Raw genomic sequence first — 17,289 nt, 5'->3', positions numbered from 1 at the left:
ATATTCCAGTAAACATATCTTTAATGCTTCAGCAGCAAGTATAATTTAGTTAAGTTTGATGAACAAACTCAATCACAGTCTTGCCCCCACCTACCTTTCCGGTCTTCTCATCTGCCATTTTTGCTCACATACTTTTCAACTCCTGTCTCACTGAGTTCTTTCTATAATCCCTGGAAGCACCAGTCATCCCATGACTGTGTGTCTATCAAAAAAGCCATTCCCGCAGCCTGGAGTACTTTCTTCCCCTGTCAATTAGTTTTTTTTCAGCCTTTGAAACTCTGCTCAAATGCTGCTCCTTGTCAAAGCCTTAACTTACACATTGGGCTGCTAATAACTTGTGTTACCATGCTCACTTACCTCTTTATGAATCTGGTCATTTTTCTATCTCGTGCTACTAGGCTATATATAGGGTCTCAGAATGGAAAACTTTGTTGTACCAAGCACAGTATGCCAAGAAGGTATCAATTGATGAATCGTCAATACTTTGCCCAAAGTAAGCATTCAATAAGTGTGTCATTGTAAATAATTTCATTTAGGACTTGTTAAAATCTATTTTATCTGCTCTCAGTAAGTCTGAAAATGGAGCTCGGAAGAATAAGGTCCTTTTTGAGGGTCCACTACTATAATTTTGGGGTCCAACTGATGAGTGGTAAACCTACTGCTCACCATAGTAATGACATCTGAATCCTGGAACCACTGGTACTTGTGGTAAAATACTGGTTCTGTCTCTTCATCAAGTTAACATAGAAACGATCTGAGATATTGTATAAACAACTCTAAGTTAAATATCTCAAAGTCTGACTCCTTTTTGTACTGCTTTCCCAAATTCGGAGAGTACACTGTGATATTAATTATAAATATATTGTGTGTTGACCTGAAAATTAGACATTCTTCTAATTAGTAATATATATTTAAGTGATGTAAATCACACTACTATTGGTATTACATGAAAATTAAAAAAAAATACAATGTATTTCTATAGATATCCAAGTACTGCAGTGCCTCATTTAGCCAGCATATTTTGATTTCTCTTTAAAAAACATATAAATTATTTATCTAGCATGATCAAGGAATGAGGTACTTCACAAACCACTTTTCTGGATAACAAGTTTTATAAACATCACATATCTTCAACATTTTAAATATTCTCAATGGACACATGTCATATAACACAGTTCCACTTTTTAAAAAAATAGCAAAATAAATATAATCTCACTTTTTCTTGATGACTCAGGATCATTATTATCAATGTTAATTTCTGCACTATAGACCACCCTGGAACACAGTAATATCCTTAAGGTCTAATTTAAATGTAAGGCTGTTTGCCTTTATCCTAAGTGAATTCGGATTGTTTTTATCATTTTCTGCTTTTTATTTTCTCTGCCTCGTCCTTTTACTTACTGACATTTCTTTGTTGTTGTTGTAATCAGTGTGTTCTAATGGTTATTTTTCAGAAAACTCTTTAGGTGAGGTCCTGTGAATGGTTACATTCTCCTAGAGAGTTAAGTGCATGGGTGCATGGGCTTTGTGACTGTCATTTGCTAGTCAGAGGCCCTTTTCTTCCCTCATTATTTCTAAATCTACAACATGGCTGAGATTGCCAGAAGAGTAAGTGGTTTGTAAGTAATGTTAGCTTTCATATGTGTTTATCATTATGTTTATAATTTTCACTCAAGAATTATTAGTCATATTATTAAGATACATCTTAAATTAGTCATCAACTTAAATAAAAATTATGGTTCTTAATTAATTCAGATTTTCAAAGCCTGGCCATGAACTTTAGACTCAATATAGGATATGCTTTGATGTTACCATATTGCAGAGGGATATTCATCCTGTTACCAACTTTTTCAAAAAAATTTAAGAGTCACCATTCCATTCTAGCATGATGGTGTGAAAACTTCAAATTCTAACTCAATCCTTTTCACCAAACTTTGCATACTGAGTCAGTTTTACTCTATTCTTTCTGCATCATCAAAAAACAAGAGGAGGAGGTGAAAAATAAATGTTTTTCTTCATTCATGAGAAAAATAAAATAAAAAATAGGTAGCTATGTTTATGGAACAAAAAATTTAGTAAAAGACACTAAATCTGATATTTTAAAATTCCTGTCATAATTTGCTTAGAATATTAATCCAATACTTGCTTGTAATCTTTGAAAATGAGAACATTTGTAAAAATTTGAAAGGTGTCACAGTAACTGCTATTCATAAACTCTTCAAGGTCCTGAGATACAACAAGGGAAAATCTTGCTCCTCAGGGTTAGCACAAAATAAAACACTCATTTTGGTTATCTTATGAATGAATGCCAATTTATATATGTCAAAAAATCAGTTCCACTTAAAAGGTCATCCCAACTTTTAAAAAAGTATTAGAATAAAGACAGGCTATACCATATTAATTTGGCTGAATTAAGAGAAATCTTTTTTATTCCAAATAGAAAAGTCTATTTCTACCTTATTCTGATTTTCATTGTGCCTAGAATAATGACTAATCTCATGAAGCAATTCTTTTCAAGTATAAAAATAATTAATTTTAATAAAATGATATGATTAGGAAATAAATATATTTCTTATCCAAGAAAATAGGTTATTTAAAATATCGGTTACTCACAGTTATATCAAAAAAGTCCAGAATAGGTCTGTAACTGATAGTCAGCTGACCTGATCACATATGACCCTTCCATCTTAGCACTTTTTTTTCTTTAAAGAGATGGGGTCTTGTTTTGTGGCCCAGGCTTGAGTGCAGTGGCACAATTATGGCTCACTGCAGTCTTGACCTCTTAGGCACAAGCAATCCTCCTACCTTGGCCTCCCCTGGGACCACAAGCACACACTACTATGCCCAGCTAATTTTTTTTTTTTTTTTCATTTTTTATAGAGGCAGGGTCTCACTATGTTGCCTAGGCCGGTCTTGAACTCCTGGCCTCAAGCAATCCTCCCACCTCAGTCTCCCAAGATGCTAGGATTACAGTGTGAACCACTGAGTCCAGCCTCTTTTGTATTTAATGCTGATTCTCAATACTGCCTGGTCAATTTAAGCAGTTACTTTCTTTCAACGTATTTCTTAAGCACTTCCATGGTCATCTAAAAGATAAGCAAAGCACAGACCAAGTATTAGGATTAGAATTCACAATTGTCTAATTCTCTGTGAATTTAGTCTGCAACTTTATGAGTCTCAGCACTCTCTGCTTATGCTCCAGCTTTGAAAAATAAAAAAAATTACATCCCATTCCTAAAAAAACCTCCCACCAGCTTATTTACAGCATTGTGATAGGTTTTTGCTAGCAACTTGATAAAAAAATGTCTGCAAGGATTTGAACTCTACAGTTGAAAGGCATATGAACTTATTCATATTTTGTGAATATTTTTACATATTTTGTGAGTACCCTGTGAGTAAAAATAATATTCCCTAAAACCTCATAAATATTATACTGAAAGTAGTGGACAGCCGGGCATGGTGGCTGAAGCCTGGAATCCCAACACTTTGGGAGGCCGAGGCGGGTGGATCACTTGAGGTTAGGAGTTTGAGACCAGCCTAGCCAACGTGGTAAAACCCTGCCTCTACTAAAAGCACAAAAATTAACTGGGCATGATGGCATGCGCCTGTAATCCCAGCTACTCTGGAGGCTGAGGCAGGAGAATTGTTTGAACTTGGCAGGTGGAGGCTGCAGTGAGTGTTACTGTGCCACAGCACTCCATCCTGGGTGACAGATTGAGACTCAGTCTCAAAAAAAAAAAAAAAAAAGAAAGAAAGAAAAAAAGAAAGTAGTTGATATTAACCACAGTTGATTTATACAAGTTGATGAGTCTGTCCTTTAATCACAGAATTATAAAGAAATTCTTGAAGAGAAAAATGTTTGGATTCCTTAGTAGCTGTCTCTAAGAAGAAAGGAGAAAAGTAAAATATTCTTATAAAGAAGATAAACACTTACTGGTACTTTGAAGGGTGAGGTATTTGCAGTGTCCATGGAGTTGGGTTTCTCTGATGTACTGGTCCCTGAGATACTGCGTCTACGAGGGGACCTTTCTGCTGGTACCTCTGGAAGAAAGGAGGAAGGCTGAAACATCATTAAGAACCCCAAATTTAGGATATTCCACTAAACTGTAAAGTTATTGGTTTTTCACAACAAACCAGCATGCTTTAAAGGTACATTACATTCTGTCTCACATAATTTGTCTATCTTTGAGGTGCTTAAACTATCAAGACACTAGAGAGACTTGGTCACAGTTAAGAATCTGCTTTAGTGTGACAGACTATATTTTCATCTGAGCACATATAAAAATAATTTCCTTTGAGCTATGTTTAATATCTTTAAGTTCACTTAGTAGTTGTATCTCACAGTATATAAATCTACTTCTCTATGTGTTAGCAATGTAGGAGTTAATAGAATAAAATGGAAATTCTAATATTCTTGTGAACAAAATATAGTCTAATGTTGCATATGATTTGATGGTGTTTGCACAAAGGTCAAAGTTAGTTCTGTGCAGATAAGATGATTCACCAGACTGCAACAAAAGGGCCATGAGAAGACTGAAAGCTGCTGCCAAGATAAAATAACATATATGCCTATGCAGACATAAAAATAGATCAGCTTCTCCTTGTTCTGGCAATATGACCTTACTAAGATCTTACTCTGGAATCCTAAATCTGTTCAAACTGACCTAACAAGCTGAGGAATTTTGCAGATAATGTGATCTTCTCCTATTTAATTACTATATACTGTATTAAGGCTACATTTTTAAGATTTTTTCATAGAGTGATATATATATATACATGTGTATATATATATACATACACACGCACACATAGATGATAGATATATAGGTATTATACCTTTATCACAACTGCTTCCCATCGCCACTTCAACTGACAGACATAAAGGAATCCAGCTTCTCAGATAACATTAGATAATCTCAACATGGACAAGGAAAAAAAAAGCCACAGCCTAAAAAAAGTATTCTGTGTTATCTTCCAGATCTTAGAAAATAAGGAGTAAATTGTAACTCCGGAGACTGACATTTTGATTCCTGCTGTTCTCCCTTTAAAAGATAGATGCAGTTTAAACTTCCATTTCTGGCCTCCTGGCCCCTGGGATCCGTGCTACTTCCACTTAAGAGAGAGCGTTTTTTCTCTCGCTCCCTCTCTGTGTCTTGCTCTTCCCCCTCCCTCTCCACAGCTTGCAGAGAGAGCAAGCAAGAAAGAAACACACAGGACTGCAGCTATTCAATCAATCGTTCTGACTGCACATCCTCATTAGTTACTTTCGGGCTATTAACAGACGCCCAACCACTGCCTTCCCTCAGTTACTGAAAATTTCACTGTATTACACTAATCTGCAGCAAGCAAAAACATTTACTGAAATGTATATTCAGCTAGTGCCAAAAGGACACCATTTTACACAGACCCAGTAATGCACACAAATCAATTCCTCCTATGAAAATTTACTATCTTTGCATGCTGGACACTGATTTTCTTTTCCATGACTAAACATACCTTCTCTGTGACATCTTGACTGGTAAGGCATAAGCCAAATTGGAACATTCCTAAAGATTCAGAGGCTGACAACATAGCATCTTATATGCTTGCAGTACAAGAGAGTTCCATACTACTACTGTATTTTAAAATTAAGACCAGTAACTCTAAGTCCCTTAACTTCTCTCTAACCATCGCTAGTTAAATGAGCCTTAATGTACAAAGCCGTTTTCAGAATTAGGCACACATGACTTCTAATGCACATCTCTGAAAAATGGCAGCATAATTAGCTCAGATTCATGGGAATGGCACAAAGCACTGAATTTAAGTAAATCAGCTTGTTGGAGCACATTGAACAGAAAGACTTCCAGACTTCAGGAATATGACTTTACAGAATAATTACCTAAGTTAGATGACTCTACGTGGCTGGGGCAAGGCAGGCAGGGAATGGGGCTGGTGAAGGTAGAAAAAATATCTCACCTTTCCTCTAATAATTACCTATAAAGGTAACCTCATATCAAATTAGAAGATACTGGAGATTTAATATTACAATATAGTATGTTTTAATTTCTGAATAATTGACAGAGAAACCAAACTGGAAGAAAAATAAGTTTCATTAGCTGGGATAAAATGATCTAGTAAACCATTTCCTTAATTTGCAATGTTCTGGCTAAGGAAAAAAACTGAAATTAATTTCCTCACTTTCTTCCAAACATCCAATTTTAGCTTTCGGGCATACAAACTCATTAAATGAATATGTTTCAAAGCTTTTAATTATTTGAAATTATATTGACTAAAATTAGTGGCCACATTTCAAACTCCAATAAATATGGTATTGTTATACTTCTGTTTTTTTCTCTTTTTAAATTCTCTTTCTGTATCATGGGAAAAAAATACAATGCTGATGTAGCTTATAGGATGCATTACTGGGTCCAGAAAGAAGATATTAAATCATTCCTGAAGTTTGAACAATTTCCACTAAAGAGGGGAAAGAAAAGAAATAAGGTAAGCTAAATTACCTAACGAAAAGAAGTTTACAGCCGCTTTCTCAACCCCCACAAGAATACCACTCATCTGCTCGTGTAGAATAGGCCATTGGAGAATCCCAATTCTTTAGTTCTCAGAAGATTCATAACTACTTCAAAGCATACAGAAAAATAAATACCCCAAGTACCAATGTCCACTTAGAAGCAAGGTAGCAGCATTAGCAAGAGCGGAAGGAGCAACCTGCTGGATTAGTCACAGGATGGACTGCATATTAAACTTGTGCCTTTAACTTTAAATCTGTAAGCAGAAAGGAAAGTTGCTACTATGCTCTAAGAGCTGCATTTCTGCTCAGTTTGAAGGAAAATCTATACTAGTTCCAGTAGACCAAAATTAGACAGCTGTATCCTCTACTCCCACTCATGCTACATACTATTGCATTATTTTCACCTGCTGTAAAATTAATATTCTTTTCATAGTGACAATATTTAATTACAGTCATTTTAAAATATGCTCATTCTCTAAGACTGATGAGACAAGAGAGATACAATATTGTTTCAGATAAAGGCCTGAAACTGCCTCACTTTCTCATCTCTAAAAATAATATTTTTCATCTTCAGATTGAAAGGCAAAAAGAGTTATAAAAAGCCTGGTTAAGTTTTAAATTTATCTCTTCATTTCCTTTGCCATTGGATATGACCTCAGATGATGTGACGACTTATATTGATGAGAGATAACCTCCAATAGAGCCGCATATAGAATGATGTATTGAACAAAGAGAACATCTGGATGTTTTTCTTAGCAGCTCTACCAATGATATGTACGATTCTGTGTAAGCCATTTCACCTTTTCTGTCCTGGTCTTCACCATTTAATAAACTGGGTTATCCAGACCAAACAGAGATAAAGACAAGATTAATGAGTTTATATGCTTTGATGCAAAGTTAGCTTTCTGGGAGGAAGAACCTTTTAAAATCCAAAATAGAGTAGTATCATTTCCTCAACATACACATTTTCCTCTATGTCAACGCGCTTTCTTTGGAAAGTGTGGCAAAGAAATTGAAAACTGGATAATTATAGGGGCAAATGTACTTTTGGTGGAGGATATTCCTGTTCAACAAACAGGAGTCAATTTCTGCCTTAGAACCTAATAGTGTACACACTGCCTTTGGTTCACTTACCAGGGAATAAATGCCAAAAATTCCTATCATGTATTTTGGAGGACGCTAAGGAGTAAGTTAGAAGGTGACAAGTGTTTTGGGGGAAATAAAAAGTAGTCAGGGAGATGAAGAAGTAGAGTAATTTTAAATAGGTAGTTGCATTGCAAAAGTGAGGTATGAGTCAATACTTCAGGAGGTAAGAAGTCAGCCTTGCAGGTTTAACACGGAAGAAGACTACAGGTAGAGGGAGGCTAGCACAAAGCTTCTAAGGTAAAGTGCAGCAAAGAGGCCAGTGGGATTGATGCCAGTGAGTGGGAACAAATAGTAGGAGATAAAGTCTGAGAGGAACTGGGTCAGACGTGTTCAGATAATACTGGCCAATATAAGGACAGTGACAGAAGAAAATGTATATGCTAAGGAAATGACATTATAATACTATTACATTTTAGATTTAAAGAACCCCTTTCTTCCAAAAAGCTAATTTTGTACCAAAACACATAAACTCATTAATCTTCTTTTGTAAGGTCTTTTTTTAACTCTAAAAGAAAAACCACTTGCTCAGACATGTGTCGCCAAAAGGTACTAATCATATTGAAAGTCCACAGATATACACTTACTGGTATTTCTTAACTCTTTTATTTGTCTTTCTTTTTTTTGAGACAGTCGCCCAGGCTGGAGTGCGGTGGTATGATATGGGCTCACTACAACCTCCACCTCTGGGATTCAAGTGATACTCCCACCTCAGCCTCCTGAGTAGCTGGGACTATAAGTGTGTGCCACCATGCCCATTTCTAGAGAGGTTGTTTCATCATCTTACCTAGGCTAGTCTCTAACTCCTGGGCTCAAATGATCCACCCGCCTTGGCCTCCCAAAGTGTGAGGGTTACAGGCTTGAGACCACTGCACCAGGCCAATTTTCTCTTCAGGATTTTGAATAATGAATGTGATTCAGAATAAATCTGGAATATTATTATGTTTGGAAAGAGAGTAAAGTGAAATGTTTATCACATTAACTGAGGGTTAGGTTCCAAAAGCCTCTGAAAATATCTTAAATGAGAAAGGTATCTGCTATACAATGTCATTACTGTATGGTCAAATATCTATAGGCATCAATTACATTAATTACATTTACTTTTTGTTCAATCTTGTTTAACCGAAGTTCATATGCCATACAATATTTGCATATACTTAACTAATATAAATAACATAAATTTCTTATAATGTCTACCATTTTTAGAATTAGTTACCATAGTGTAAAAAACAGGTAAAGATAATAATTTATTTTTTTTCTTTTAAAAGAAAGTGTTATACTATAAAAGCTATTTAAGCACCTCTTTGTGAATAATTTGTCTAGGGAAAATATTTTTATTATAATTTTAGCTCGTATTGAGTTTGTGTGTGTCTGTGTGTGTGTGTGTTTTTAGACATGGACTCAGTCGCCCAAGCTGGAGTGGAATGGCGCAATCTCAGCTCATTGCAGCCTGTACCTCCCATGCTCAAACGATCCTCCCACTTCAGCCTCCTGACTAGCTGGGACCACAGGTGGGCACCACCACACCCAGCTAATTTTAGCTCATGTTGAGAATTTATGTGCTAAGTACTGCGTCTAGTATCTACCTTACTTAATCTTTACTTAGCCCCTGAGATAGTAACAATTATTACCCTCTATGAGGATGGAGGCAAAATTTAAAGGGGAACAAAGTAAGTTCAGATAATTCAGCAAGGAAGGTAAATAAAATGTAGAAATACATTTATAGCTTTAATTTGGTGAACAATTACGTAAGAAACTAAAATATCATAGTAAAATTCTCAAGTTATAATAGAACAGAAAAATATTACATGTCACAGATGCAGTTTCTTTGGCATATATAGGATGTCTAAGCACTTCACATTAATGGCAACCCGAAACAATTCCTAGTGATTTTTTGCACAGAATTATAAAACATGAATAAATGTGAATACTTTTTCAATTATAATTATTCACATGCCTCTTTAACATTTTTGATATCTGTAGGTAGCAAACAAATTTCTAATGTTTTTCTCATAAAGCAAATTCTTCAGTTTACTTCAAAAGCCTTTTTAAAAATCAACATTTCAACAAAACATGATAAAACATTGAATACAAACCAAACTGTGTTTATGTACCCATTCAAGTCACTGAAATTTTAGCATATATAGTGTTGCTGTGAATGAGGCCACTTCACTATAATCTATTTTCCCTTGCATTGTGTAAATAATGACAACATTAAATAGGATGTGGTAAGTCGGTGGCTCAAGTTATTAATGAACGAGATAAGCAAATAACTTCTCTCTCCATGCTGTGAATTCTGAATTAGGAACATTCTTCTTCCATAGGATGCACAGAAGACATTTAAGAAACAGAATAGGAAGGATGAAATAGGAGGAGGAAACGGGTTTGTAGCTCTTCAGTAAAGAGGGACTTTAATAACAAACGGCAAATTGTGAAACAAAAAAGGCTTTCATGAAAATGAGGTTTCATATTTTTTTGCTGGAGGACTCCTAAAGCTAATGGGAACTTAAAAGACAGAGGTAGAAAAATATTATAAAGAAAAAGTGACAAGAGCAAAGAGAAGAAAATCACATACTGCATTTATATGGCTGCTAACATGATAGCACCTGGGTGTTTTTATAAACTTCATCCACCATTTTCAGTAGGATACCTTCTGCTGTATCCCACTTTCACTGCCTTAAAGCCTATGCACTGTCAGCCACAAGCATTCAGCTGCTCTGAAATACAAATCCCCAGAGCCACTTTAATTCACCCAATTTGTATCACTCAGACTGCAGTACTTCACTCAAACAAGTAGTCCTTTCAAGTTTGCATGCCCCACACTTCAATATGCACAAATTGGTGCTAAGTACATAAATGTGGTAAATTCTTATAAAGTAAAGCCATCCAGTCTCCCCACCATTTCCTTGCTTCAGTAACTTTATTATTATTTTTTAAAAATATTTCTTCTTGTTAACATAATACAAAAACAATTTTTTCCCCAGTCAAGGAATCTGAACACCACCCACAAGTATTTCATTTCTCCAACTTAGGGCTTCACACGACAATATTGGATGAGATGGTAGAGAATACTTTCAGAGGAAACAACATTCTCAACTGAAAGGCCAAGAAAATAGCTCAGGGATGTTTATGTGTTATCTTAAGTTTCAGATAGAAAACATATATCTAGTTCTTAGTGATGACAACTGGGCATCTTAATGATGATGATAAAAACATAACAATGATAAGTACAACACCAAATTGTCATGTTTGGTGCAAAAGTAATTGTGGCTTTTGCAACTTAAAAAATGCGAAACCACAATTACTTTTGTACCAACCTTATATTATGCCTTATTATTTACTACATGTTTTATATAAGTTATCTCTTTAATCCTCAAAACAATCCTTTGGAGGTGGAACTATCAACCTTATTTTACAGATAAAGAAACAAGATGTTCTATTACTCTGCCCATGTTTGCATAGCTGGTAAAAACGGTAGGGGCAGGATAAGAATCCATGCAGTTTGGCTTTAGAGACTGCTTTTAATTGTCATGCATTCTATCCTGTTCTCCATGTGTTTTGTACAATGGGCTGCAATGGAGAAAAAAATAAGATGAATAATCACGGAGACTCCAGTTTTCTTCATATTTTAAAGAGAATTAAGTCATACTCTTAAGGTGTTTTCTGCACAAAAAACCTATAAAGAAAAACTCAATCCTTGAATGCTGATGTTGATAAAAACATTGTAGCCAAGACACACAGAGAGGTGAGGCAAAACAATAACAAGGGACAAAAGTTTACTAACTTAATGACAAAAGTTAATGGTGAAAAAATGTGAACAAAACAGGAAACAACTTAAAAAGAATATCTACTACTGATCCCTTGAATAAAAAAGTGACGAGTCCTCCAAAATAAAGCATGTCTTTCAATGAGACTAATCTTCAGTATACCTATGTGGGGAGATAAGTACTTAGATAAGCTGTATGAGATGAACAGAGATAAAAAGCATTAAGATTTTAGGTTTTGCAAAGAACAATTACTAAACAACAAAGCTTTGCTCAGCATAAAACGACTATTTTGAACACGTCAGTCCAATTATTTATAAGGTATTAATCTCACAACTTCAGTTTGGTGAGTTTTATTTTGTCATCAGCTGTGGAAGATAATCTCTTCTAATCTATAGATAGGGTCTAACACCTTTAAACATTTTCTGTAACTGATTTAATAATATATACTCATTATTAATATGCTTCATATATAACTTTTCCTGTAACTGATTTAGTAATATATTCTCATTGTTAATATGCTTCATATATAATTAGGAGTATAATGATAGGTTTATTCATACCATCATTTTGGCATTTGGTGAACACTAAAAAAAAAAGATTTAGTCTTGATTATGCCAGAGCCTCTGTTTGGGTTTTATTTCCCAAACAAATATTAAGAGAAGACATTAAAAAGTGAAAACATACAAATATGTAAACCTGTAATATAAAGATGAAAACTTAATAATTTACCGAGAAGTAAATATGCACATGACACAGTACAAAAACAAAATCGTTTACACTCAACATCACCCATTTGTGAAGGTAATAAAAAAGAAAGGAGCCTATGATGTTATTTGCCCCTCTTTAGCCAACAAGCACTGCTAAGTGTCTCTTCGAAATGGCTGTTGGCTTCGTTTTGTCTTATTTCCACTACCACCCACCATCCTAATCTAGGGCTTTTTATCTTCTCATGCAGATTATGGCAGGAAGCTCCTAACTGCTCTTACTGACTGACTCCAGTCTCTCCCTGCTTAAAGCTAGCCTACTCATCATTACCAGATTAATCTCCCTAAAACATTACTTTCTGGATGAAATTTCCTTCCTAGAGATCTTTAGATAGTCAGACATTAGAAAAAAATCACCTGGCCCTACTTTGCATATTTAGTCCTTTCTGCCAACAATTTTTAACAATTTGTCTCAGTCAGATGATCTCTAATCTCAAACTGGGATTCTCCCATGTCAACTTTTGCTAATGGTTTTCACTTACCTATCTGCCAACTCTTAGATGACCTTCAATATCACCTTCGATTCATCTACTTCCACAAAACCAGGCCTTAATTACTCACATTTCTTTGATTTCCAATTAATACATTTATGTAAGTTTAAATTATTTGATTATATGTTTTCTAGTTTTGGGTACCAAACTAAACTATATTCCTGACTAATATTGATACTAGTGTTCCATAATGGAGGTCTTATGTCGTTGCAAGATTGGAATCATCTTGTGATCGTGTCTAAATTTTTAAACAAATTTTAACAGGTAGAATTCTCTCTGTTTTAAGTATTTCTCTCAATGTTTTTATAAACCATTTGCACCCATTCTTGCTTGTCTGCAGGGAGTATTAAGATAGAATAAAAGATAATAAATAATGGTAAATACATTTTAACAACTAAAAAATAGTTAAGCGGCCCGGCGCGGTGGCTCACAGCTGTAATTCCAGCACTTCGGAAGGCCGAGGCGGGCGGATCACGAGGTCAGGCGATTGAGACCATCCTGGCTAACATGGTGAAACCCCGTCTCTGCTAAAAACACAAAAATTAGCCAGGCGTAATAGCGGGCACCTGCAGTCCCAGCTATTCGGAGGCTGAGGCAGGAGATTGGCATGAACCCGGGAGGCCGAGGCTGCAGTGAGCTATGATCACACCACTGCTTTCTAGCCTGGGTAACTGAGCGAGACCCTTGTCCAAAAAAAAAAAAAAAAAAAGCATACTTTGTCCGGACACTTTCCCCTACCCCCACTCAACAGACACATATGCTTATAATCATGACTCTATTAGGTAAAGCTATATGGAACTGCCTTTTTTTGGTAGATTAAAATGGTAAAATACCAGCAATTTCATATGGTTCAATTTAATACACAATAAATTCATACATTCATTTTCTAGTTACCTCTAACTCACACATGGAATTAAATTCTACCATCTGGTTGAGTTTAAGACCACTCTCCTTTATGTATATTAAATTGATATATTTTCTTCTAATTTTTTTCTTTTCATTTTGATCTTTCTATTGGTGGCAAGGCTATCACAGAAAAATTGAGATTATGATAAATAAGCCTCATGGGAAATTAGGTTTAAAAGTTTTGAGGATTTTCCTTCTATGCATCATTCTGTTTTAAAAGGTCACAAATTGGCTGGGCATGGTGACTCATGCCTGTAATTCTAGCACTTTGGGAGGCTGAGGCGGGTGCATCACTTGAGTTCAGGAGTTTGAGACCAGCCTGGGCAACCTGGTGAGAAACCCCATCTTTACAAAAAATACAAAAAATAGCTCCGCGTGGCGGCGTGCGCCCGCACCTGTAGTCCCTACTACGGGTAGGGGGCGCTGAGGCTGGGGGGCGGGGCGCTGAGGCTGGGGGGCAGGGCGCTGAGGTGGAAGAGGCAGGGCTTGACTGACAGAATGAGACCCTGTCTCAAATCAAGTCACAAATTTCCAAATTTTATTGAGAAGCACACTTAAATATAATTACATTTAAGTCTTCATATTCATTTTCTTTAGATATCTGTTCAGCTTAATTTCCTTTAGTTTTTAAATTTTATATCCCTAAAAGGAAAATTTTTGCAAGAACATCTTCTGTTCTACACTTTTTCTGTTCTAAGGAAATCCCCTAAACAAAGGATGTAAGACTTAAAAACTCTAAGGGAACCATGTCCACCTGTGAGACTCAATATGGATTCAATAGCCATACTGAGGTACTTTTTGTTTTTAAATTTAGATATCAGAATGCTAATTTATTCACTTGCTATGAAAAACTGAATTATCACTGATTGGAAATATTAATGCAAGTGTGCTTTGACATTAATTACTTTTCTGAAGTCAAGCTGTATAAGAAATTAAAACATAAACAGTGGTAGTTTTAAACTACTGATTTCATTTCTCTTTCCCTTCCTTCCCTCACTTCCCTCCTCATCCTCCCCTCCCTCCCTCCTTTCCTCTCTCTCTCTCTCTCTCTCTCTCTCACCTCTCTCTCTCTTTCGAGACAGGGTCTTGCTCTGTCACTCCAGCTGGAGAGTAAAGTGGCAGGATCACAGCTCACTGCCTCAAACTTCTGGTCTCAAGTGATCCTCCCAACTCAGCCTCCCCAGTAGCTGGGACTACAGGTGTGCTCCACTATGTCTAGCCTCTATTTCTTTAACGGAGGTCGTAGGCCTAATTATTTTTTTTTATTGCTTCTACAATTTTAAGTTACATTTTTCTTAAAATGTCCACTTGTCTAAATTTCCAAATATATTATCAATAAGGTTTTTTTATTTTTATTTTTTCAATTCTCTATAATGATGCCCTTTTTCATGTCAACATTGTTTATATATTTTCTTTTTAGCAAATCTTGTCTTTATTGAACAAGGAACAACTCTTGGCTTTATTGATTCTGTTTATTTCTATTTTCCATTTCATCATTATCTACTCTTATTTTCATTTTCTTTCCCTAAACTTTCTTTGGGTTTATTAGTTTTTTAACTTGTTGAGTTAAATGCTTAGCTCATTAATTTGTAGCCTTTCCCCTTTTCAATGTAAAAGACTATACATTTCATTTAAGAACTATTTTAGTAATATTCCACAAGTTTTGATATACACTATTTTCAGTATTGCTTAGTATTTTATAATTTCCATTAGGTTTTCTTTTTGACTAACAAGTTATTTACAAGTAACTTTAAAACATTCCAAAAATAAAGGTTTTTAATGTAAATTTTTGTTACTAATTTCTAACTTAAACTGTTATTAGAGAATGCAATTTGTATAACTTTGAAATTTGTTGAGATTTGTTTTATGACCTGGTCTATTGCCAGTTTTTATAAAGATTCTGTATGTGCTTGAGAAGACTAATTGTTGGGGTCAGGTTTCTATATATGTCCATTAAACCAAGCTTACTGCGTTTTTGAATATTCTCTATATCCTTACTAATTTTTATAGATAAAGGATTGTAGAATTATCCATTTCTTTTTATATATCTGCCCATTTTTGCCATATAAAATTTGAGGTTTTGTTATTGGGTACATGTAAGATTGTTAGGTCTTCCTAGTGATTTTTATATTTTATCATTTTTAGGGACCTCCTTTATTCCAGTAACTTTTCTGATAGTCTTATTCTATTTCACTGGCTACACCAGCTTTCTTTTCCCAAGCCTTTACTTTTAACTTTCCTAGGTCCCTGTGTTTTAGATCTCTCTCTCATTCATAGCATTAAAAAAATCCAGTCTGACCATATTTATCTTTTAACATTTTCACATATAATTGATGATATAATTGGATTTTATTTTTACCATCTTACTGTATTTTCTATTTATTTTTTCCCATTTTTTTCCGATTTTCTTTTTTTAAAATCAGGTTAAAAAAATTCCATTTTCTTCTGTATTGCTTTTGAAAATATACACTCTATTTTTTATTCTTTTAGTAGTTGTCCTTAACATTTTAACACGTATACTTAAAGCCTAAAGTTAATCACGATTTCTATCCTTCTCTTGAATAATTCAACAATCTTAAAATACTTCAGTTCCAATTACCCATTTCCTATCTCTGACATATTAATGTTGTCCACTGTTTCAGTTTTACCTTATCAGGACTGTGATTATGAATTCTCAGGATGTTTTCCCCCTCCCACTTCACCTACCAGTCCAGGTTAAGATAAATAAGATTTGTCTATACTTGTCAATGAGATTTTTTTCTAACTTCCACTTTCACTGAAGGTGTAACTCATTCAGAGGCCCAGTCCTATGGGGAAGAATGACATAGGCCTTTCAGTTCTAATTCTTCACTTTGTTAGACCCTTGGCCCATCTCCTATATTATAGCCATTAAAACTTACTCTAAAATTCTAAAATTGGTAAATGCCCCCAGGAGAGTTTACTGTCTAGATTTTGAGGTTTTTTTTTTTTTTTTTCCCCCTCTCCTTGGGGACTTCCTTTCCTTCCTGAGAGTTCAGCCATTTAGTTAAAAGTGTTTGTTACATTGATGTGACATTTCTAATTGTCTCTATATTATTTTTGAGGGTATCTAGTCTGGCATGTTACCAGAAATTAGAGTTTCAATTTTTGAATATGTTTCTCCCTTGATGTTAGGTGTAATTTTGGGAATCAGATAATAGTTGCCAATGCCAAATAATTAACTATAGTCAACAGAGTCATTTAGAAACTTAAAATGTTTACGATTTGTCAAAATTACATTATTCTTTCATAGAACTATTCTATCACATAAATTACTTCACTTAATGAAGTAAAATGAAATCATTTAAATTCCATTTAGAAAAGGCAAAGTGGAAAAAAGTATACACTGAGTATTTTCCTTCTTATTCTAGAATTTGGAAAATGCAATCATTATCCACTGAATAATAATTTCAAATGTTATCAAAGTACCTGAAATGGTTATGAGAGTAGAGAATACTAGTAGAATAAGAGGGGAAAACAGCTGGCTCTGACAGAATAATTTCAATAATTTTGAAAAGGCCTGAGTCTCAAATCTTTGGGTATCTGGATAGCATTCATTCATTCAAAAAGTATCTGTTAAGTACCTATTCGGTGCTATTCTGGAAGATGCCAAAATATTAAGAGAAGATCCTTCTCATCTGGCAGTAGCAGGGAAGTATTTGATGGGCACACAAATAACAACATAAATGGGTACA

General features: G+C 34.9%; 1 protein-coding gene across 3 annotated transcripts in view; it reads right to left on the bottom strand.

Moving 5' to 3' along the window:
- The window catches only part of RASAL2 (RAS protein activator like 2), a 381,092-nt gene that overhangs the window by 82,190 nt on the left and 281,613 nt on the right, over nucleotides 1-17,289 (bottom strand). For all 3 annotated transcript variants that reach the window (XM_011981450.1, XM_011981451.1, XM_011981452.1), the window contains one exon: nucleotides 3,935-4,041. In XM_011981450.1, the coding sequence (XP_011836840.1) occupies nucleotides 3,935-4,041 (107 nt within the window). The remainder of the gene's footprint in view (nucleotides 1-3,934; nucleotides 4,042-17,289) is intronic.

This window comes from Mandrillus leucophaeus, unplaced genomic scaffold (assembly GCF_000951045.1).
Source record: "Mandrillus leucophaeus isolate KB7577 unplaced genomic scaffold, Mleu.le_1.0 Scaffold226, whole genome shotgun sequence".
NCBI classification, from domain to species: domain Eukaryota; kingdom Metazoa; phylum Chordata; class Mammalia; order Primates; family Cercopithecidae; genus Mandrillus; species Mandrillus leucophaeus.
Note: the sequence above shows the minus strand (reverse complement) of the source record. Positions and strands in the feature narration are given on the sequence as shown.